The sequence below is a fragment of the Perognathus longimembris genome, chromosome 1, assembly GCF_023159225.1.
Source record: "Perognathus longimembris pacificus isolate PPM17 chromosome 1, ASM2315922v1, whole genome shotgun sequence".
In the NCBI taxonomy this organism is placed as follows: domain Eukaryota; kingdom Metazoa; phylum Chordata; class Mammalia; order Rodentia; family Heteromyidae; genus Perognathus; species Perognathus longimembris.
This window is the reverse complement of record NC_063161.1, coordinates 105,759,264-105,784,637: the sequence shown is the minus strand read 5'-3', so window position 1 is coordinate 105,784,637 and position 25,374 is coordinate 105,759,264. Positions and strand designations below refer to the sequence as shown.

General features: G+C 41.7%; 1 protein-coding gene across 1 annotated transcript; it reads left to right on the top strand.

Annotated features, from left to right (window-relative positions):
- Positions 1-254: 254 nt before the first annotated feature.
- Positions 255-22,971, top strand: Diras2 (DIRAS family GTPase 2). The gene is made up of 2 exons (XM_048339876.1): positions 255-436; positions 19,068-22,971. The coding sequence occupies exon 2, from the start codon at positions 19,104-19,106 to the stop codon at positions 19,701-19,703; it is 600 nt and encodes a 199-aa protein (XP_048195833.1). The 5' UTR covers positions 255-436; positions 19,068-19,103; the 3' UTR covers positions 19,704-22,971.
- Positions 22,972-25,374: the final 2,403 nt, after the last annotated feature.

Sequence of the window (25,374 nt, the reverse complement as noted above, 5' to 3'; positions counted from 1 at the left end):
GTTCTCCCCATCTATCCCAGATGCATGCAGTAGGTGGCACCTACACGCTCTTTTTGGACACGAACCAGGCGGCCATTGAAGCCGGAGCCACCACTGCAGCAGCACAAACTCCCAAAGTCAGCGATGGAGGAGGGAGCTTGAGGCCCGGAGGCCCGGGAGGAGGAGGACGCTGGGCGGGGTCAGGCCGGGCCCTCGGGGCAGCACAGCCCAGCGGGAGACCGGAGACGAGAGACACGCGGGGCGCAGGGCGCAGCGCACAGCGCGCAGGGGCGCAGCGCGGCCGAGCAGCTGACAGCAGCGTCACCGTCACCGCGGCGGGAGGAGCGCGCCGCTCCCGCGTCGCCAGCAGCCGCAGCCGCACTCACTCCCCGCGCCGCCCGTCCAGAGCGAGCTGCTCCCGGAGACGCGCGCGGAGCAGAGCTGGGCTCTCACCCAGGTAACCCATCCGCTCTCCTCTTTGGCGGTGCCATCGCCTTATCCAAGCTGGGGCTCGGGCTGCTTTGCTGGGATGATTTGCACCCTGAAAGGGGCTCAGCACCGGGGAGGGCGAGTCAGCATTTAAATACCGGAGTTGGTTAGGTTGGTAGTGGTGGTGGGTGGGGGGACAAAGTGCAGAAAGCCACTGCCTTTGTGCATCCTTGTCAGGGAGGATGAGCTTCGTGCTACCTTACATGCTCTTCCAATAATAATAATAACAACAACAACAACAATAATCTCTTCTAGACAGGAGTTATCCTTTTGGAAAAATCCCAGGCTTGTAGGTATTTGTACGCATGGGTAAGTTGACTGAAAGGATTTAGGAAAAGTCATCCAGAAAGGTGATCCAAAGTGAGACAATGAACAGTAGTGGGGTGCTGTACCCGAGGGGCTTTGGTGAGTGGGCAGGCAGCCTGCCGGACTTCTTCGCGGGCTGGGCTGAGCCCCTCTACCTGTTTTCACTAACAATGTGCCTCGTGGTGTTCACGCGGGTTCCCGTCCACCTTCCTGTGGTCATAGCCGCGCTTGGGCACCTCGGCCACATCCTGCTGTGAGATCTGTGGGTCCCCAGGGGGTGACAGGGATGGAGGACAGCCCCAGTCTGGCCTGCAAAGTGCAGCTGTCGGAGGAGCGGCTCTACCCTCTCGGCTCCCCACCAAAGGTTTATTCTTCCCTCCTCCCCTCTTGGCTTTTTCAAATTCCAATTTGGATGGGGTGGGGTAGGGTGGGGGGCGCTGGGGAGATGTGCAAACCCGAAGCCGCCAGCAGCAGCACACCACACCGTTAGTCACCTCCCCTGCATGGTGGAACCCAGTGTGGAATTCCGTGGTGGAATTCAATTTCCTCCCACCCTGAGGTGCAGTGACACCGTCTGTCTTGGCTGAGCAGTTTCTTTTACACATGAGCCCTGGTTATCTTTAGAAAGGGACCCTGTTCTTGTTGGTCTAGCCTATCACAACTCTCTTGATTTGACTGGAGGGATGGGGTGACATGGATAAAGCCAAAACATCAAACTTAAAATATATATACAAAATTTTAAATGAATGTTTTCTAGGTAACAATAAAAGGCTGGAATCTTTTTCATTTCAAATCAGTCCAAATGTGCCTCAGTGGCATTTGGATTGGAGGAGGTGTGGACTAGGAGGGAGAGAAAAGAGGAGGATGAGATTGGAATAAATCGAACACTTTTGTAGGGGAATCATACTACTTTGTTGTTGTTGTTCCCTGAAATCGCAAAATCCAAATCCTTACTATCTGCAGGTATAAGGGGCCCCATGAGCCGGGGGGGCTCAGGAAGACGCCTCAGTTCCATCATAGAAACAGAAGAGAGACAGGAGCTGGAGCCTTCCTTTTTCAGTGTTCCCAGGAACACAGGAAGGGAAGGGCAGAAGGGCCAGGGAGGGTTCTACTTTCCAGTTTTCCTGGCAGATGGGGGTTCTATTTGCATGGTTAATGGAAAAGCCTCCAGAATATCTCCTTAGTACTGACTGCTTCTGTAGCATCCCTACCTCTCCTGTGAGACTGAGAAAAACGGAATGCCAAGTTCTGGGAGGATCTTTCAGAACCTAGAAGCAACCCAGGCTGGCCATTCAATGCCATTTCACACCCCCACTCCCAACCCCCAGCCCTCACCCAGGACACAGCTCAGCCTTTGCTTCTCTTTGCCTCCCATCCACCTTCCTTAGGAATTATTTCAGCAGTAAGTGACACCCCTCCTGCTAAACTCTTAAAACCTTTGAAAAATCACAGGAGTTCTCTTATCTAAAAGAAACTGTGGGTCATGCCTGTAATCCCAACTACTCAGGAGACTGAAATCTGAGGACCAAGGTTCAAAGATAGCTAGGGACAGGAAAATCCATGAGAGTTTTATCTCCAAGTAACCAAGCAAAATAAATAAATAAATAAAACTTGGACGTGGTGGTTATGAGCTCAAGTGGTAGAATGCCAGCCTTGAGAGGAAAAATAGCTAAAGGACAAATATCCTGGCCCTGAGTTCTAACCCCAGTACTGGCACAAAACCACATATTGTTTCTTCTAATTTGGGGGGCATGATTGATATAATGGAGATTAGTCTATTTTTTTTCCTACTGATGTAAACAAGAAAAATACAGTATATGTTTTTGCACCAAAGAATTGTTTGGTAGCAAAAGGAAGCCTTTGGTTGTGTGTGGTTGGAGGGTTGATTGCCTGCAAAGAAACCTGCAACTTTCAATTCAGATAAGCAGTTACTCAGCTTTTGCTCACAAGGCAGCTTGGACCTGTGCAGTGATCATGTACCTTTGAGACAGGAGTACTGACCAGACAGGTGTCTTTAAGGCTGATTTCTAGGACATTAATTGGTTTTGATAATGATTTTCCCAGGTAAGTAGCTGGTCTTCAAAAGGGAAGATGTTTGACTGACAATAGTCAACTTAGTACAATTAGCTATAATCAAAGAAGGGAGAAGATACAAACCCAGCTTGGTGGTTCATACTAGTAATCCCATCTACTTGGGAAGCAGAGATATCCGTTTGAGCAAAACAGTTAGGCTTGGTGGCATGTGACCCTAGACAAGCAAGAAGATCAGAGTCCAGCCCAGCCCCAAGCAACTACCTGACAAATAACTAAAGGCAAGAGGGATTGAGAACAAGATATACCATCCACCTAGCAAGCATAAGGCTCCGAGTTCAAATTCCAATATTGCTCCACACACTTCCAAAAAGAAAGGCACATATCTCAGATCAGTTTAACTCCACTGTATATTTATTTTTGATGATGTTTGTGCAATGATGCCTGACGGTCTGGCTTTTGAATTGCTATGTCCATTGTTTCACTATCTCAAGCTGTGCTGGCCACTATGCTATCTTGAGCATTTGAAATACAACTAACTCAAATTGAGATGAGTTGTAAGTACAAAACTTATCATAGGGGGCTGGGGATATGGCCTAGTGGCAAGAGTGCCTGCTTCATATACATGAGGCCCTGGGTTCGATTCCCCAGCACCACATATACAGAAAACGGCCAGAAGCGGCGCTGTGGCTCAAGTGGCAGAGTGCTAGCCTTGAGCGGGAAGAAGCCAGGGACAGTGCTCAGGCCCTGAGTCCAAGGCCCAGGACTGGCCAAAAAAAAAAAAAAAAAAAACTTATCATAGGAAAACAGAAGAAACTTTTACTGTGCTTCTAATGATTATATCTTTCCATGGCTACTTTTGATGAGTTGGGTTAAAGAATACGTTAAAATTCACTTCACCTGCTTTAAAATTTAACTGACAGCACATTTTAAATGATGTATACAACTCATTCATGTTGTTTCTTTGGATGATATGAATTTGTAGGAAAGCCTTGGGCTGCATTAAGGAGAAGAGCTCATGCAATCTGTTCAGAATTTGCTTGTAGGAAGAGTAAAGACGAGTGAGCTAGAGGGCCTTTCTTCCAAGCACTTTCAAGGCTTCTAGTCAAGAGACTTGCATGCCACATAAAACAAAATGAATGATCATTGAAGGCTAACGAATAATTTGACGCTCATGCCTAACTTTTTGGTTGAGATGGGGTCTCCACAACATTTTGTTGAAACTGAGATCCACTCAAACACACATACCACTTCACACCACAATATACCTTTCTTCTTTAACCTCTTACTTGCTCTCTTGTTCTTGCTCTTGTCCGGTGTCAGTCCTAAGCCTTGAACTCAAGGCCTCCCACTCTCACTTGACTTTTTTTGTTCCAGGTTGGTTCTCTATCATTTGAGCTGTAACTTCAAATTCTGGCTACACACACACACACACACACACACACACACACACACACACACACACCTTTCTCTTTTACCTTCTCAAATGGTCCAGAAGACACTAATCAGAGCTCAAAAACTAACAATTCCTTGGAGGGCAAAATATTCCTTCTTTGCCACTTTCCACCTGAGAATACCAAAAATCATCTTAATCTCTGAGTAGTTCCTCTCAAAATGTACAGAGACCAATACAGCCAGTGCTCCTCTGTCCAACCTCAGTGCCCCATTGGACAGCTTTTACTGGCCAAACTTTTTAGTACTTTTATTCCTTTATTAGGGTGAAATTACAATAATGATTTAGATACCCCAGGATGTCATGTTTTCTCCCAGACGTGTTAGCTAGATGACATGGAGTTGTGCCTTGTTGACGGTAGATGCGGATCTTTTATGTGGCACCTGTAACCCTTTAGATGAGTCAGAAAACACACATAGCCATCTTCATGAGTAGGAGTAGGAGATACACGTGAGTGTTGCTTGGCAATAGGGTTAAATGTGGAAAAAGTTTCTTCTTCAACAATTAGGAACACTGAGTTCCTTGTTAGTTATTGCTAATAGGGTAGGATGCCTTGTTGGACTTACTTGATCTAGGTGGCGCCATGCATTCTTGAAGACTATGTTGTCAACAATATGTCTAGGTATAATGTTCACGGCTTAAAAGTTTTTTTTTTCTTTGTGCCTATGCAAAGACTTGAACTTTGGTCCTCATACTCAATTAGCTTGTTTGCTCATGGCTGGTACTCTGCCACTTGAGCCACACCGCCAGCTCTGCTCATTGCTGATCAGCTAGAGATGGAATCTCCACAGTTTTTCTCCTTGGGTTGGTTTTGGACCTTGATTCTCTGACCTCAGCTTCCAGAATAGCTTGGGATTCCAGGGATGAGTACTGATGCTCAGTTCCTCTACATCTTTCTTTCTTGTCCTAACCCAAACCTGTCTAGTTTTGGTCTTTGAGGGTTCTGTGAATGTCTTCCCATCTTCCCTGTTGTGAACTCAGTAAAACTTGTGTGGACATGTGAATACCAACAGTTCCAGAATAGGCAACAAGTCTTTGTGATTGAGCTAGGCAGAGTCTCAGATTCTTCATTTGTGAACGGGGCCTTGGATGCTAAACATGCTTGTCTAGCACCCTGGCTCTTGCTGGGAAGTGAGGGTTTCTGGCTTACACTGAGGTTGTTCTCTGGTCTGCATTTTCTGGCTTCCCCTTTCTCAGTGTCTTAGATTTATTCTTCTCCTTTACAAGCTGGAAGGTAGCCATTGTCTAATAGCGGTACTTTGCTTCTGGCCTTCAGCCACAGCCCTTTCTGACCTGCCCATCACATATGCTCTCAAATTAACCTTAATATATTCATTTATTTCTCTACATTTTCCTCTTTTTGTTGAACTAACTTGCACTCTATGGTTAATCCATTCTTCTCTCAACACTCTGTTATTTTTTTTATGACTCTTCTGATTCTGTAATGGAAGTCATACTGGTTTCTTTTTTTGCACTATTGGACCCACTTCCTGTGTTTCTGCGTGTATTCCTCCTTTCACTTTTTATGTTCCCACATACCTTACTCTACTTCTTATCATAATTCAACTCTTCTATGAATCCATGGGTCACATCTAGTAATTGCATCATCTTAGTCATGATGTGATGTTCACACATCGCACACAATGTGCTTTGCACATTTTCCAAAGGTAGCTCACCTCTAAGTGAAACAGGACGGCATAGAATCTCATTTATCCAGATCTCCAACGTGGAAACCTTCATTTTCCTTGGTGTTCCCTTCTTATTCTACTCCTTCTTTTATTTTAATGACATCAATTCATTGTATGAGGGGATTTCCCATTAACATGTCCATTTATATGTACAATAAATCTTGATCAGAAGTCACCGTTTCCATCATATCACTCTCCCTTTTCCCTCATCCCCCTTTCTAAAGTTTATAAAGTATTTTGACTATATTCTCCAACCTTTCCCTTCTCCATTTATTCTTCCTGTCCCCCTTGTACCTACACCCTAGACAAGCCAGGTTTTGTTCAAAGGGGTTTTACCATAGTATTTCACACATATATAAACACCATATGTACATAAATACATATACACAGATATATATATATATATATATATATATATATATATATATTAGGTATGGCATCCATCCATAGGAGAAAATATGTGACTTTTGCTCTTTTGAACCTGGCTTCATTGGCTTAATATACTGATTCCTAGATTCATCCATCTTGCTGCAAATGATATAGTTTCATTCTTACTTTTGGTTGATAGTTATTTTTGATGGATTCAGCAGTTGGAGGGCAATGTTTCCATAGCTTGACTGCTATGACCAGGGCTATAAGGAACATGGATGTGCAGGTGCTTCTGTCATATTCTAACTTACATTTCTTTGGATAAATGTCCAAGAGTGGTATTGCTGGATCATTGAGTAGCTCTATTGTTTGCTTTTATTTTTCTTTGAGAACTGCATGTTGATTTCCATAGTGGTTACACTCCTTTATGTTCCCACCAACATTGTACTGGGATTCCTTTTTCTCTGCATCCTCATCCAGCATTTGTTGTTTATATTTTTGAAGATGGCCATTCTGACTGGGGTGAGATAGAATGTCAGTATGGTTTTGATTAACATTCCCTTTATGGCTAAGGTTGTTGTCATTCTGTCTTTTAACCGTGCTTCACCAAGCCATTTTTAACTGCTGTTGACATCATAACTGCTTCATTTCTTTTCACTATCACTTTAATCTAAGCTACGCTTGCTTTGGACCTGATTTGTCCTCTCTCTACACAGAAGCCTGAACCTCTCCGAGGGCTGCTCATTGTCAGCTCCATGTAATGGTTGCTGTCCTTTCTGCCCCAGCCTCCACTTTCATTGTTTTCCCCTGGATGACCATGGTGCTCATAGTTCCTCCCTCCGGGACCCCCAGTCTCTATCAAATATGTCTTCAAGCCATGGGCACACAGCCTTGGTCTGACTTCACGCATCCTTTGTCAGAGAGTCATGGGCAGGACATAGGAGGAATTCATGACTTTGTGTGCACAGGTTTCCTGTTTGGTTTGGTCTAGCCACCACATCAAAGGGCTTGTTCAGCCCACTGAAGCCCCTGGAACTTCCACAAGTACATGAAAGATGTCCGGAACATGGAAGAAGTCAGAGCTCTCTGCCCACAGGTCTTGCTCCTCTCTTCCCAGGCTGTTTACTAGAAGCAAACTACAGATTTATTCATGCAGTGTATAGATTTTATTTTTTGTGTACACTTCCTAGGGGCTAGGCTATGTTTGTTCATGCCTTGGGGAGAAAGCAGTAGCAATGAGTTGAATGAATAAGAAGCACATACAGAGCTTTTATATAGTAGAAGTAAATGCTTATTTTTAAAGTAAATAATGTAGTATGCCAGAAAGTGATCTTTTCTAGGGAGAAAATAAAGCAGGAGGAGGCTATAGACCATCCAAGTTTGTTTTGAGGTTATTGAATAGGTGCTCAGGGACATTTTCATTGAGAAGGTGGGTATTTAAACACAGTCCGTGGGAGGCCAGGGGCAGAGTCCTGTGGGTGTCTGGGAAAACAAGTAGAGGGAGTAACCAGGGCAAAGTTTCTGAGGTAGAAGTGTGTCAGGAGGAGAATCAAAGTGAGCCTGGAGCAGTAGGGTGGTAAATATGAGTGTAAATGGCAGAGGACAAAGCCTTTTAGCTGTTAACTCCCAGGAAGACAGAACAGCTAATGGAAGGGATGGAGAATATAAATCATGTTCTGGCTCTCAGGGGGGGAATGGATCCGAATGGTTCAGAGCCTCCAGCAAATAGACCACAAGGGAAGTGACTGCAGGAATCCAGGTAAGAGACAATCACCTGGATAGTTTTTTGGGAGGCGGCGGGCAACTTGGTTGGATCTACAGGTCTTTTGAAGATGTTGCTGACAGAAGTGGCTTGCAGAGTAGATTGAGACCTCAGGAAACATGGAGGCATCGGGTACTTGGACTGGCTAGCTGGAAGGAGGATGCTGCCAATGGCTACAAAAGAAAACTAGGCAGGCTAGGTATCGGTGGCTCATGCCTGCATTGCTGGCTACTCAGGAGGCTCAGATCTGAGGATCATGGTTCAAAGACAGCCCAGGGCAGGAAAGTCTGCAAGGCTCTTTTCTTTAATTAACAAGCAAAAAGCCAGAGGTAGAACTAAGGCTCAAATGGTGGAACTCTAGCCTTGAGTGAAAAAGCTAAGGGATAACACCTAGGCCTTCAGTTCAAGCCTTAGTAATGGCACACACACAAAATCAAAGCTAAATAAATAAAAAGTAAAATAACAACAAAACAGTCCAAATGCATGATTTCTTTAGCTCCTGCTACCTGTCTGTGTGAATTAGATCATGACTCTAGATACCACTTATAAGTGCAGTGATATAGTATTTGTCTTATCGAAACTTTTGTCACTTGGTAATTATATCGAGTGATAAGGTTCCTTCATGTTGTAATGTGTCAGAATTCCCTTTTTTTGGTCAGGCTAAATGGCATTCCTTTCTGGGTATATACTTCATTCTGTTTATCTGTCAAAGGGCATTTAGATTGCTTCCACCTCTTGGATATTCTGAATAATGCATCTGCAAATAAATAGCTGGGTAATCTTTCTGTTCTGGCTCTTTTGGGTATCTACCTGGTAGTGGAATTGCTATATCATGTGGTAACTCTATCTTTAAATTTTACCCCACAGGGGCTACATCCTCATTTCTGAGTTCCACCAATACAAAAAGTGTTTCCATTTTTCCAGATGTTTTCCTCACATTCGTTATTTTCTGTTTAACTGCATAGTAATTGTGAGTGGATATGAATTACACTTCACAGTAGTTTTTGATGAGATGAATGATGTTGAATATCTTTCTGTGAACTTGTTAGTCATTGATATATCTTTTTTTTTTTTTTTGAGAAATGTCTACCCAGGTTCTTTGTCCTGGCTTTATTTAGTAGGTTGCTTTGTGTTTTGTTGTCCAGTTATAAGCATTCTTCTTTCTAGATACTGGAGCTTTTTGAGTTTGAGATTTTCTATTTACATTTTCTTCCATTTTTCAGATTCTTTTTACTTTCTTGACAATATCTTTGGTTGCATGAAAGTTCTTAATTTAGTGGCACACACCTGTAATCCTATCTATCCAAGAGACTGGAATCTGAAGATTGGATCATGGTTTGAAGCTGGACTGGCAGGAAAGATTTTAAGACTCTTATCTCCAATGAGCCAGCAAAAAGCCAGAAGTAGAGGTATGGTTTAAGTGGTAGAGCATCAGCCTTGAGAGAAAAAGCTAAGGAACAGCACCTAGGCCCTGAGTTCAAGAGTCATGCCCTGTGCTGGCCCTCACACACACACAGTTTTAACTTGGATCAAGCTTTTTTAAAAAAATCTGTTCATGTGGAATTATAAAGAGGTCTTGAACAGCTAAAATAATCTCAGATAAGGAATAAAGTACTGGGCACTGGTGGTAACTGTACTCCTAGCTACTCAGGAGGCTGAGATCTGAGGATTGACTTCAAAGTGATCTAAGACAGAAAGGTGGCTGGGAGTCTTATCTCCAATTAACCAACAAAAAGCCAAAGTGGAGGTGGGGCTCAAGTGGCAGAGTGCCAAGGGAGAGTTCAAACCCCCAAATTTAAGCCCTAGTACCTGCATATAGTTTCATTTCCTTGTCCTCACAAGGAGAAGAAAAAAATTGAGAACAGATCCCCAATTCTTAATTTTTAGAACATACTGCAAAGCTACAGAACATAAGGCAAAGCTACAGAAAACAAAATAGTGTGGTACTGGCATATTCATAGATATGTAGGTCAATGTCAACCCTCATGGTTACAGTTGAATGTTTTTTGACAAAAGTGCTAGATCATCACTGTAGTAGGCAGACCATAGTGGGACAACTAACTGCATCCCACATTTAAAGGAAGAAAGCTGCACATTTTTCCTACAATGAACTCAAAATTAATCAATGGCCTAAATATCAATGACCTAAAACTCTTTGCAGGTGCTTAGTTGTTAATGCTTGTAATCCTAGCTACTCAGGATGCTGAGGTATAGAGGACTGTGGTTTGAAGCCAGCTGAGGAAGAAATGTTTATGAGACTTCATCTCCATTTATCCAGTGAAAAGTTGAACTGGAGATGTGTTTTAAGTGGTATAATGCCCATCATGAGCAAGAAAGCTGAGCAAGAGCCTGGGGCTCTGAGTTCAAGCTCCAGTACACACACACACACACACACACACACACACACACACACACACACTTAAAAAGGAACAGAGTAAACCTTGGATTTACAGGAAACCAAAACGTCATGAACAAGAAAATAATAACTTTTAAAACATCTTGTTTTAGTCATTTGCCAATTTTGTAAGCTTTTATTTGACTGATGCTAGAAATGTACCCAAGCAAATCCACACATATGTTCCAACCTTCTGTCAATAAGGGGATGTGCTGGCTTGCACACAGCACATCCAGCCATCATACCCTACCTGACCCCTTTCCCTGTGATGATAATTCTGTGCCCAGTTGCCTAATGCTTTGGTACTTGCTTCCTTCCCACAGGAGCTAGCTTACTGAGCTGACTGGGTATGGGTAACTGGTCCTCCAGCTAGGGCACCCATGTCATGTATTGTTTATATGATTGTCGTTTTCATTTCCTTTACTTACGTGGAAAAGATAAATAGAGCCTACATTGCCTTCAATGCAGCCAGGATCTGGCCAGTCTTAAAGTGTTCTGGCTACATGCCATCCTGCCTTCCCTAAATGAGATTGCTTCAAACGTCAGCAAATCTGAGGCTGAGCGTTTATTTGCCTCTTGGCAAATGAGAAACTTGGAAATGAATCTCCTAAAAATAATTTATTCCAGTCCTTCATTTCAAGAAGTCTCCCACTCTACGTGTTCCATTCTCACAGATGTTTGCTCATGTTGTAAGGAGCACCCGAGGCCCTGAAAGTGCCAGGAGATTGTCTCCAGAGACAAGATTCTACAAGAAGAACTTTGCTTTTATCCTTTTGAGACACACAAATCAGAGATTTTCTTTTCTTTCTTTTCCTTTTTTTCCTTTTTGGTTGGTTGTTGGGCTTGAACTCAGGGCCTGGGTGCTGTCCCTGTGCTCTCTTGCTCAAGGCTACTTAGTGCTCTACCACATTGGGCCATAGCATCACTTCTGATATTCTAGTGGTTAATTAGAGAGAAGAGCCTCAGACTTTCTTGCCGCAGTAGCTTTGAACTGCAATCCTCAGATCTTAGCCTCCTGAGTAGCTAGGATTACACATGTGAGCTACCAGCACCCAGCTAAACTAGAGATGTTTAAATCTACCCAAGCATGAACTCAGGGGCCTCATACTTAGCTTGCTTACTCAGGGCTGGTGCTCTACTACTTGAGCCACTCTTTTTTTTTTCTTTCAAATTTTTATTATCAAACTTATGTACAGAGAGGTTACAGTTTCATACATTAGGCATTGGATACATTTCTTGTACTGTTTGTTACCTTGTCCCTCATACCCCCCTCCCTTGAGCCACTCTTTGAGCCCAGTGTTTTGCTGGCTAATTAAAGATGGACTCTCATGGTCTTCCCTGTCTGTGTTGGCTTCTGAATCACAATCCTCAAGATCTTAGCCTCCTCAGTAGCTAGGATTACAGATGTTAGCCACTAGTTCCTGGCTTAATTTTTTTTAATTTACTTTTTATTTTGGGGGGAGGAGTTCAGGTACTTTCCTCTCTCAAGCAAAACTTTCATGTTTTAGGTTCAGCTAGAGAAGATACATGGAATAGACCTTTAAGCTGAGATTTTATACATAAATATGTATTCTGTCTATATCTGTCTTCTGTCTATGTATATCTATCATCTCTCTCTGTCTCTGTTTCTGTCTGTCCATCTGTCTGTCTGTCTCTCTCTCTCTGCATATCTGACCTAAAGAACTGTATTTTACTTACGGAACTTATACTTGGTTGAAGTTGTTTCTCAATTTCTTTTAAAGACATCTATATTTATGTCATTATACAGTCAGAATCTGTCTTTTTTACCTTCCATGGTTCATTCACTTTGTATTAGTAATCACTGAAATGAGCTCTCCAGTGCGAACTTTACAGAATTCACTTGAAGTTAATAGCAATTCTGTTATGAAGAGGAGAAAGCATCCTGAAAAGCCAACATGGAAATTGCCAGTGAGAATTCTTTATTTGCTTTAGGAAATGACTGAACCTTTGTAATTGGTGTGTAACTGGGTATTTCTGGCAGGTCAGTACACAAAATACCAGTACAGGCTCTCCCAGATGGTCACTCCTAAAGAGCTATCTCTTTTGTTCTTCACTTTTTTCCCAGGGTCAACTGCAGTCAACCCCTGACATCCACAGGGGCCCCAGAAACCCTTGCTCCTAGAATACTAGAAGCCTTAACACTAGAAGCCCCTCATATATGATGCTCTAGGACCCACACACACCCCTTACACCCTCCCCATTGACGTCAAATACCCTTTAGGTCACTTAACATTAGCATGTGTGGTGCACATTACTTGTTAGGTTGTATTGCTTAGGGAATAACACAAAGCCACATGATCTGTATTGGCCACCACTTTTTCCCTCTCTTTTTATTTATGGTTGAATATACAGATGTAGGAGCTGTAAATATTGAAAGCTGAGTGTGTTTGTTTTTGTAAGTAAGATTAATTCTGAGTGTTACACAGATAAAGATTGTATTTTATCTTACCTGAGATGATCATTCTACTTCATTCCCGGGGACCTAAGGGCTAAGGTTCTTCTTGAATAGGAACTATCTGCGACCTCCAGATGTCAAAGAATGCCCTCCCACCTCTGGAATCCAGTTCTGTAGGCTAGTATAACCCTCACCCACTTTCAGCACTGAAAATGTCTGCTTGGAATGATGTGGACATAAAGCGTTATACCATGTGCTACTTTGTGGTGGATGACATGCTCTATTTCAGTGGTCTTCTCTTTATCTGCCTTGTATAAACTAGAGCTTGAACTTAGGAACTGAGCACTGCCCTACAGCCTTTTCAATCAAGGCTAATACTCTTCCACTGGAATTACAGCTTCACTTTTTGGTGGTTAATCAGAGAGAAGAGTTTCATGGACTTTTCTGCCCAGCTGGGCTTCAAACCAGAATCCTAGATCTCAGCCTCCTGTGTAGTCACATATGTGAGCCACCAACAAATGCCTGACTTCTGTGTGATATTTTTAGGCAGGTAACAGACTGTAGACACAATTTAGCTCAAATAAGTTCAGGAAAAGAAAAAGACATTTGGGTAGCCTTCCTAGGCAGAGGCAAAACTGCTCCAAAGCAGACTTGGGCTTCTTCACAGAGGTCCACCCAACCTCTTCTCCAGACAATGTGAACACGCTTTCATCATCACAGAAAACCAGAGCCCAGAAGACATGGTGGTGAGAAGTGGAGGAGCCATACATGATGGAACATCTACCAGAGAACACACACTGAAACGGAGGTGTTTCAGAAACGCATAGAGAGCAGCAAAATTTGTTGGGCATTCTCATTTAAACCAATATGAGATAACACTGGTGAAAGGCTTCTGGAAAAGGGGGAAGGTCAGAGCCTAGGAAAGAAAGCGTACATATGAATGGCTGTGTCACCTATTAAAAACAAAGCAAAAATATTGTCTAACCCCAAATTATAAAGGTTGTACTTACAATTTCCTCTGAGAGTTTTGTGGTTTCACTTCTAACATTCACATCTTTGATCTCTTTTGTGTAAATTATTGCATAGTGTAAGGAAAGGATCTAACTTCATTTTTTTTGCACATTGCTATTCAGTCATTCAATATTTCCTTTGTAGCAAACACTATTCTTTCTCCACTGAATTTTCTTGGAATGTTTCTGGCTATCTATTGATGTGATGGTTTCTTTCTGGATTCTGAATTATATGCATTTATAATGTCTATTCTGTACTAGAACTACATATCTTGATTATTTAGCCTGGTAGTGAGTTTAAAGTATGAGTCCTCTAGCTTTTTTCCTTTTATTTCCTCTGACATTGCTGGGACTATTCTGAGTCTCATGTTTTCATATCAATTTTGGTATCAGTCTGCCTGTGTTTGGAAAGCAGCAGTGGGCATTCTTAAGGATTGTATTGACTCTATAGGTCACTTAGGGAATGTGGAGGTCCTGACATTAAGTATCTGATATGTGAACATAGTAGGTAGTCTCATTGTTTGAATTTTTCTGATTTAATAATATTTCTTAGGTATAACTTTTTTACCTTGTTGCTAAATTTATTTCTAAATGCTTTTTTATTTTCGATGTTATAGATGGAATTACTTTCTTCCTTTCGTTTTCAGATTGTTCCAATTGTAGTTTAAAAATACAATGGTGGTTTTGTGTTCTAAAAACCTGATGAAACAGTTTATTGGTTCAATGGTTTTTGGGTTTTTTTTAGGCGATGCCATATGATTCTCTTCATCATGTCACTTGTAGATGGGATGGGCAATTTCATTTATTACTTCCAGTGTGGATATGGTTTATTTTTCTTGCCTAACTCCTCTTTCTCATATTTAATGGACATTATATTATACGAGTGAGTGAACACCTTTGTCTTTCTTAGATTTGGGATCACTTCAGTTGTTCACTATTAAATATAAAGCAAATTGTTTTTAGTTCTGGGTGTGTGTGTGTGTGTGTGTGTGTGTGTGTGTGTGTGTGTGTGTGACAAATGGATATTGTATTTTGGTTTGATTTAGTTTGCAAGTGTTACCAATATGGTATATTACATTATTTGGTATTTGAATGTTAAATCAACTTCCATTCTTTAAATTACACTTGACTATGATATATAATCCTTTTATTGTACTGATGGATTCATGTTGCTAGTATTTTGTTAAGGATATACACACGTGTGTGTGCGTATATATATTCATAAGCATTTGGTCTATAATACTTTGCCTGATTTGGGTATCAGGCATAATTGTGGATTCACAGGGAATAAAAAAATGTTACTTCCTATTCAGCTTATCCATCAGTGAAGTCATCTAGATGTGAGATGATGATGATCATGAATTTCATCTATTATCTCCTGTTTTGTTTCTGAGTTATTAATTTCAGTCTTCTCCCTTTCTTTGTTTCATCATTCTAGCTAAAGATTGGTTAATTTTATAGATACTTTAAAAGAGTCAACTTTTGGTTCTGTTGATTTCCTCTATTGTTTCTTTATTCTTCATTTGATTAATTTCCAAGTAAACCTAAACTTCCTCCTCTTCTCAGTGTTCACCTTAGTTAATGGTGCCTAGACTCACTGGCTTCCTTCCACAGAGTAACAGGACTGGCTTACTCCTGAAATACTAGCTATTCAGTTGGCTGAGAGCCAGAGGACCACAATTAGAAGCCAGACTAGGCAGAAAAATCTGTGAGACTTTATTTCCAAAATAGCCAGCAAAAAGCAGGTTTGGAGACATGGCTCATCTAGTATAGCACTAGCAGAGCAAGCAATCCAACTGAAGACCCTGAGTTCAAACTCCTGCAAAAATAAGTTAAACATTATAAAGTATGTTTATAACATAAATTAGTGGGTCTGTTAATTAAGTGAGAATCTCAATTACAGCTTGGGTAAAATCTATTAAAGTTGAGGATTGCTATGGGGTTATTTACCCTAACTAGTTGATAAATTTGTCTTGAACCTCACACAGTCATCTGCTTGAGTCTTGCTCCCCTTTCATGTCTGTGGTACTTTATCTTCTCTTGAGGGAGACTGCTCCTCGCAGCCCAGGTTTGATGAGGTTGCTTCAGACCTCTCTTTGTCAGCACTTGCTGTGATGTGATTTATTAAATATTTGTGAACTTATCTTTCTGATTTCTGTCTGTTCCACTTGATTCCAAGTTCCATGGGAGGAGAGACCCTGCCTGTGGTCCTTGCTCTGCACCACTGTGCCTTGGACTTTTTCCCAGAGCCTGGCCTTTGGCCAAAGCTCAATAGATATTTCTCTGAACAAATGAATAGCAGTAGCTATTTCATGTTTAATATTTGCTTTCTACACTTTGGTTGCAAGCTTAATTATGAAGACAACTTGACTCCACAGACTGTGTATTCTGCAAACTCACAAAAGTGCCTACGCCATGACCAGAAGCTGTTTTCCTAATGTGGGGATTCCAAACTTGTTCAGACATGTTCTTTTCCCACTGGCTTCTTCCACTTGAATCTGTAGCTAAGAAACCTTAAACTAGGCAAGAAAAACTGAATGGGAAGAATTGCCCTCTAAGCAGTGAAGGTGCTTCACTTTGAGAGTGCAGAGAGAAGCTTCAAATCATTCTTTATGCTGAGATTGTTTTTGAAAAAAAATCTCAATTGTAGGGTAATTTGTCATAATGCTGCACCATTAAGATTGATCTTAATTATCTTGTGAGCATTTAGCAGATTTAACCAAATGTCCAAAGAGACAACTTTTTGTTGTTCATAAACTTTGGGTATCTATTTTCTGGTTTAGCACTGATGCTTCTTTTGTGTTTTTGTAGGCCTGGGATCCCATAGTACCATGAACAACTCCATTTTCCATGGAACTAATTTGTAGACAGGGAAATCGGAAGTTGTCGTCTTGGATTTTATCTGACATTCTCTCTGTTGGGAAACACATTCATTATTCAAATCCATTACCCTCCATAATTAATTATGGCTTATCCATTTTTACTGTACTAGGGAAATGACTTTGCTTAATAATGCTTATTATTGCTCCTGCAAAAAAAGATAGATGACATGCTTCCTTTTACTGTGTTACTTATCCTATTGTGAGGACAGCAATGGGAGTGTTGTTTGATTCTTTGAATTTGAGCATGTGTCCTTCTTTGCTAAAGAAATTGTAGGATGAAAAGTATTTGGTAGTTTATAAGTAAAATAAGCACAGCAATAAATCCCTTAGACTAAAGGTGATTCCTGCAATGAACAGAAACTCCATTCCATTCACTTTCAATGGCTAATGGTAGGTAACTCACACAATTATGCTGGTAATCTTCACCTGCTGCTTGTTAAAAAGAAAGCATATATTATACTCACCATAGATTTGGTGAGGAAAACAATGATCTCAGCTTTGTGGTTAGCTTTCAATTTGTTTTACTGGATGGAAATGATCTATGCCATAGCTGATCTCATACCATCTAGATGACAGAGCCCTTTCTACAGACAACCTATGAGACAGCTATGGAGTTCTCCTCAAGGGCTCTGTTCTGTACCCATACTTTTTAGAAGTTATGTAACACCAGGATTATAACATTTCTGTTCTCTTGTTCCCAGCTTTAACATTGTACAACAAAGACAGTCATAATGATTTCTGTAAGGTGCCAAAGATTTTGTGAGTTTATCAAACAGAAAATAAATACTAAGATTTTACTCTTCCTTTGTTTTCTTCTCATGGTATTTGAAAAGAAAAAATACTATTATTATGACCAGTACTTCAGGCAAAACAATAAAGATATGCTATGATTTGTGTGTGTGCATGTGAGTGTGTGCATGTGTGCATGTGCATATGCATGTTGAGAGGAGTGAGGTGAATTTCTCATATCACAATTGCCTGTATTTCCTTTTTATCTCTTGGGCTCACTGTATCTTTTCTCTGGGCCTATGGTTTATGCATGAGCAGCCATGCTCAGGGTGAATGTTTAATAAAGAAACATGAATTATCTTTAAAGTAGATGAACATCTTATGGAAAACATGATTAAACAAATTAATTGGGTTTTAACCTGTAGAAATTTCTAAATAACATCTGAATGTTTGCTGGGATAATGAGAACATAGTTTATTGTCTTCTCTCTCTCTTTCTTTCTTCGTGTGTGTGTGTGTGTGTGTGTGTGTGTGTGTGTGTGTGTGTGCATGTCTATAATGGGACTTGAACTGAGAGCCTCACTCTCTTGGCTTTTCCACTCATGGCTAGCACTCTACCACTTGCACTATACCTCCACTTCCTGGCTTTTTGCTAGTTAAATGGAGATAAGAGTCTTAGGGACTTACTTGCCTTGGCTGGCTTTTAACTACAATCCTCAGATCTCACCCAGTGTCCTGAGAAGCTAGGATAAGCTACCAAGAGAGTAAAGCTGCCCTTTGTAAGTTTTTCTTTTCTTTTCTTTCTTTCTTTGTGTACCATTAAGCAATTATGCAAAGGGTTTTTAGTTTCAATTTAACATGTCAGTTTATAAGTACAATGCATCTTGATAAATGTCATCCCTTTCATCATTCTCCCCATCTCTCCCAACCCTACTAATTTTGTCAGTTTTGTGTGTGTGTGTATACACACATACCTACATAAATATACACACATGCATGTGTGCAGTATTTGCTCACACTTTCTCTCCTCATTTATCTGTGCCCTTCCCCCAACCTCACCTTCCTCCTTGACACCTCAAGTAGCAGCTTCCTGATGTTCATTTTGTTAAACTGTAAGTTACTCAAAGGAGTGACACCATTGCAATTCTCTCATGCATATTTCATACCTTAGTTAATATGTTTGTGTGTGTGTATGGCCCTTTATATGTTGACATATATATTTATAAATTAGATCTAACTTCTACATGTGAGAGATAACAGGCATCCTTTGTCTCTCTGGGCCTGAATTACTTCACTTGACATAATTTTTTCTAGATCCATCCATTTTTCTGCAAATGATGTAATATTATTCTTCCTGATGGATGAGTAAACTTCTATCAGATAAGTGATAGATAGGCATATCGATATCACATTTTCTTGATTTGTCCATTGGAGGGCATGTGGGCTAATCCCAGTACTGGCACACCACACACACACACACACACACACACACACACACACACACATTAAGTTTTATTTGTATTTGTATTAATGCTGTCAACATCTGGTTCCTTTGCTAGGTGTTTCCTGACTGATAGCTGGAGTCTTCAAGCAAAATGCCTGAGCAGAGCAATGATTACCGGGTGGCTGTGTTTGGGGCAGGAGGTGTGGGCAAGAGCTCCCTGGTCTTGAGGTTTGTGAAAGGCACGTTCCGGGAGAGCTACATCCCAACTGTGGAAGACACCTACCGGCAGGTGATCAGTTGTGACAAGAGCATCTGTACACTGCAGATCACTGACACAACTGGGAGCCACCAGTTTCCTGCCATGCAGCGGCTGTCCATCTCCAAGGGGCATGCCTTCATTCTGGTATATTCCATCACCAGCCGGCAATCCCTGGAAGAGCTGAAACCCATCTACGAGCAGATCTGTGAAATCAAAGGGGATGTGGAGAGCATCCCTATCATGCTGGTGGGGAACAAGTGTGACGAGAGCCCCAGCCGAGAGGTGCAGAGCAGCGAAGCAGAGGCCTTGGCCCGCACGTGGAAGTGTGCCTTCATGGAGACCTCAGCCAAGCTTAACCACAATGTCAAGGAGCTCTTTCAGGAGCTGCTCAACCTGGAGAAGCGCAGGACTGTGAGCCTCCAGATCGACGGCAAAAAGAGCAAGCAGCAGAAAAGGAAAGAGAAGCTCAAGGGCAAGTGTGTGGTCATGTGAGAGCCCTTTCTGCAGGAAGAGCAACAAGCTATCATCCGGGCCTCACTCCCCTCCCTGCGTGAAACCCCCTTGTCAGGGCAGCATGTATGATGCCCACCTGTGAAACATTGCATTTGGCTGAGACACACCCTAGTGTCCTTCAAGAGGCATTCCACACCACCACCAATAAGCCACCCTCCTTGGAGTTGCTCACACCTGGCATCCCAGGGAACAGAGAGGTGCAGCCATTTCTGAGCAGGTTTTTGCCATTGGGAAGCTGGGGAAACTCATAGCCACATACACAGAACAAGCTGAGAGGAACACATGTCACCCACGTGTGTGCGAGTGCGTGCTAGCCAGAGCTGATGGTACCATCCCCACACCGAGCATCTTCTCCTCTCAGTAACATCTTTGGGGGAAGGATAGGTAGTGGCAGAGTGAGAAGACCTGTTAGTCCAAACTGGACTATAAAGGTCCACTTAAATACATTGTAAGCCAAATTAAAGATGAAATACAGCCTCCCCCAAAGGATGTTTGTTTCCCACTCATTTTCATCTGACCTGCCCTGAGGGGCGTCTGTAATACCTGTAGACTTAGTTAGCAAATACCATGATGTGAACCTATTAGAATGTCTATTTTCATATACTCACCAGTGTCATGATGCTGTGTCACAAGTTCTTCAGTTTTTGAGTAAAGAGATGGTGACATGATTAAAACATCACCATCCTGTTCCATGGTGTGATGCTTTAAGGATTTTAGAAATGTGAAATTTCTTTGCTTTAGACCTGGGAGGGCTGTAATTTCTTCCAGCCCTCAGATTTTAAATAAAAGCCAATCAAATAGATATTTTTAGACTTGTTTTCCTCCTCCCTCCAAGATGGTTTTCTTCTCTTAAATAACTTGATGTGTACCCAGCTGGCCAACAGCCAACAAAGGGCCACCCAATGACCAGAAGCACATTCAGTTTTCTAAGTGACCCAACACATATGTAAGCCACACTTTACACCTTAATGAAATCCTTTGAAGCAGAAGTTATACACTGTGTCTTTCACGATGTATTGCTCTCGGAAGTGTTTTCCTGGAAAATGCATTTTTAATGAATAGTAAATTCCCTTGCATGATCCATTCCATGTGTCCTGTCAGAGCCGTATTCATCCTAGGAACAACAATCTCTTCCTAATGGTTGTGTGTGCACCCTTAATCCTTCAGACCAAATTACAGCCACCACTACTTCCTGCTGGCGTGGGAGGTGAGGGAGATTGCAGATAGGCTGGCTGCTGTGTCCTTAGCATGGCCTGCTCAGCTCAACCCATCTGCCATCCAAGAGTCTGAGTAGGCTCTGCCTTCTGAAAATTCCCACTGACAGAACCTGTGAGTTCTATTTCTGTTGACAGAACAAACACATGTCATCCCTGTCTGCTGGATCATCCTCTTTCTCCCCACTGTCCTTTCGATTTCCTGCTGGGGAAGCAGAGGAAGCTGCAGTACCTCCTCGTGGGATTGTAGGGGGCAAGGGAGGGATGTGAAGACTGACTTCCATACTTGCTGTTTTTACCTCTCCTCCCATGCAGATGACAGCCATGTGAACACCACCATCTTCCAAAACACACTTGTTTGAGATCTCAGAACCGCCTAGCTTTCCTTTCTAATTCAATTCCCTTTTCTGCTTATGTCCTCTCTGCTCTACCTACAACCCACACTGGTGATGCCATTTGTGTATGGGAAGTGCCTTTGAGAACCATTTGGCTCCATGGTAATTACCATCTCCTTGGTCTTCTAGAACAGAACCCTCCTGTCTTTACCTAGAGAAAGAGTCACACTGAGAAAGGAAGGGCATGGTATGGTATGGGAGCCATCAGGGAGTGTAGAATCTTTGGAGCAATTCCATGACCCCATTAAGTCCCTCGTGCAGGAACTTTTGTTCCAAAAGGCCATTCTTTCACACTTGCAAAGAGATGAGTTGTTGGATGTTCTGGAATATCAGCTTCTTTTAACTTGTCCATACTTAAAAAAAAAATCCTGTTCTCTGAGATGATCAACTTGCTATTTGAGTGTGCAAGAAGTAGAAGAAAGACCAGAAATTCATGGCCAACTTGGAACATATACTTTGGGGTGGGTTCTTGGTTAGCAGTGAAATACGGCCTTTGCCATGTATTGATAAAGATTTGATCATAAGCCATTCCTACTGATCCTGAGTCAGGATTTCTTTTATCTTTTTAAAGTCAGACTCCACAGTTTTAAGTGTTGAGGTTATCAACAGTATGAGAAGCTTGCAGTTATTGACAATCTGAGCTCACTGAAGATACATTTTGTCTTCCTTTATATTTTGCCTGTGAGTTTATAGGAGAGAAAGGTAGGCTGGGGAAGCCTCCATCCCAGGGCTTCATTCTCAGATCATTATGTAGACTGAGGATGACAACCTCATCTTTAGGAGCTCCTTCCTGACTCAGGGCTTGAGGAGTTAATGCCATTGATGGTTTGTTTCTAGCATTTGTATGCACCCCATCTCCAAATAAGGAGTCTTGGTTCTTGAGACCACATCCTACATTGCACAAGGGCACAGAAGCTTTTGACCTAGCCCCAGTATCTTATAAAACTCAAAATACTGCTTTGAAGATGATGGCACTCTGGGATTCAGCATGGGGCTCCATGAGTTCCCTTTCTGTCCCTACTGGTCCCCTTTCCATCTAGTGACAAGCCATGGGCATGCATACAATGCAGCAAGGCCAACACCAGAGCAATATTGAATTGTTCATTATATCTAAAATTATGTATATTATATAACTTACCTTCCTGCATTTTAAAGTTGAAAGTAGTAAACTGTACATATCTGTAAGCTAGTATATTTGTTTCACTGTTTGTAATACTTACAAAATGCCCATTCTTTATAGAACTAAAACATATCAAGTATTTTAAAAATTACTCTGTGATACTTTCCCTCTCCTCCCCAAAATTTCTAATGTGTTGCCTCCATGTAATCTCTCTGGAAATACACATGTAAATCCTTGAAGACATGTCCTGGAATTCAGTAGTCCACAAAGATGGTGTGTAGACAAAGTATTTGCAGAGCATGATTTTTGTATGTGTGAAATCTCAACATGTATATTTCTATCTAAAGCGTATTAATTGTTATAATGTCATTCTCTATTATATTTTATTTACTCTGCAGTTATAAAAATAACCTTGCCTACAAGTTTGTAGTTGTAGTGATGGTCTGAAAATTCTGGAAAATATTATAATAAAGCTTAGTTATGACTGGAAGATGGTGATATTTCTTATCTGTCATGACCTGGTTCTCTACCCTTTGGTATCATGTAATCATGTCCCCCACTAAAACTTAGTGGGAATGAATCACATGTTCCTAGTAGGTACAATCAAGAAGGAAGAAGTAGGGACAGGGCATCCTTGGCCTAGAATAGGAAGGAAAACAACATCTTTTCAGTTCTGTATCCTCCTCCCTTCAGATTACTAAATCAGATTATTCTTCAGATTATTTTAGAGAGCCCCTAGGAGGCACAGTTTCTGTTTGGTGTTTATTCTTCATCCTCTACACTTGGCAATGAAATTAAGCTTCATTTTTGGTCACGGGAAAAAGAGATCACAAAGAAACAAAATCTTCACTGTGCAACTGACTGGCTAAGTAACTGTGGTTAGACATGTGTGTGTGCGCGCGTGCATGTGCACACTCACTAATATTGCCTTGAAATCAAGTGTCCTTGTGCTGTACTTTAGCTTTTTCACTTAAGGGTGATGCTCTGACACTTGAGCCACACCCCCACTTATAACTTTTTGCTTGTTAATGGTAGATAAGAACCTCATAGACTTTTTTCTCGGGGCTGGCCTCAAATTTGATCCTCAGATATCAGCTTCCTGAATAGCTAGGATTACTGGTGTAAATGGCTACTGCCCAGATGTGGCATTGGTACTTAAAAGGCCATACATCATTTGCAATCAAATTTAATTTTTTACTATTAGGTATAATTGGTCATGCCTGCTAACTTCCTGAATCTGCTGGGCGGGTGGTCACTTGGCAGTTCATATTTTCCAGTCATGAAATTGGAGGTATTGGTGTGACAGCATGAACCTCCTCCACTTTGGTATCAAGATTAGCAATGGCAGGAAATTAGAGTCCAGGCATAGAGTTCATACCCACCTACACTCCCTGGGAGAATTATGTCAGTGCTAGATCTGAGGTGACCTCATTGGTCTTGGGTCTGAACCCCAGAAGCTCTCTGGAGGGCCAGTCCCTTGCCCTAGCCCAGTTCTAGGATGGCATATACTCCATTCTTGGCAACTCCTCAAGTTCCTTGGATGAGTGGAACAACTGGTGGCCTTGATTCAATCTTGCCTTTAGCTCTGCTGACTCACTATTGCCTTGGGTACAATGACAATGTGGTTGATGGCCAGAGCCTCTCATCTCTAAGCACTCAGTAGAAACTGTGTGGCTGGACTTAGGGGATTTCTTTGATCCAAGGCCTGTCTCTGCTCAGCCAGTGCAGCAGCCTTTTTCACTTGGCCATATATACTCATACTTTTTTGTTTGCACCCTTCCAGAATGTTCTCATTCACTTTTCCATGTTCATTGACCTTTTCTGACTAAAGAAGTCTTTACCCATGCTGTTTTGATGACTTCAGAGGCAAGTATGTATCTTGAACTTCTGAAGCTATCATTTCCATTGTTATAGTGACCATGGTCATCATCATTATTATTTTTTCCCTTAATAATTCCTCAAAGAGTCTTTGCATCAAATGATGTGGTAGGGGAGAGTTGGGGTATAGAAAATAGATGGAGCCATTCTTAATAAGCTTAGCTTAGGGAAGTTAAGAAGTTTCTTTGTTAAGGACCACAAGGCGGTAGTATGTCCAAGTGAAATGTCTTGTTAATTCTTTCCAGAAGTCCAGACCATACTGTTTGCAGTATGTTTTTGAACAACTCCATTAGCTTCTAAGAAGAGGCTAATGGAGAAGAAGTAGCTCTGTGCATACAAACTCAACAGCAACAATAAAACAAATCCCAGAGTTAGGTATGATGACACAATAGCCCTAAATACTCCCCCTTCAACCTTAGGACACATATCAGGAATGCAAGCACCTAGGAGCTAGGACTTGTGAGTGACATCATTGTTGCCATACAATCAACAACACACAATCTAGATGTGTCAACATGTGCTGTGTTGCTTGGGCTGTTTCCTCTGCTTGGAAGTCCTTTCTTCCTTTCTCTCTGGCTCATTCCTGCCAGCTGAAATTCCTAGACTGAAGTCGTCCCCAAATGACTTCCTCTAAGAAGCTTCCTCAAAGTTACTTAAATCCCAAACACTCTTTCTCCCTCTTCAAAATCCTTTTGATTACTGTTTAGCTGACCTTTATGTTTTCACTTACATGTTTTCTTATGCAGGAAAAATTGATTTTAATACCCTTAACAATGATTTTTTTTTCCAAACTATTTATCCTAACTTCATCATTGATCCTTCTCAACAAGCTGAACCATGCTCTAGGTCAGTTAGAGTCTCATGAATATTTATCTGATGGGATAGCAGAACCCACCCAACTGCTTCTGATGGAGAACTGTAAAGTTCCCTACTATTCCACTTTCCAGCCAGGAATTAGGATTGTATTTCCTGGCAGCCTGTGGTCTACTGAAGGTTTTTTTTTTTTTTTTCAGTTCTGGTAGTTTTATGTCCAGGGAGTCCTG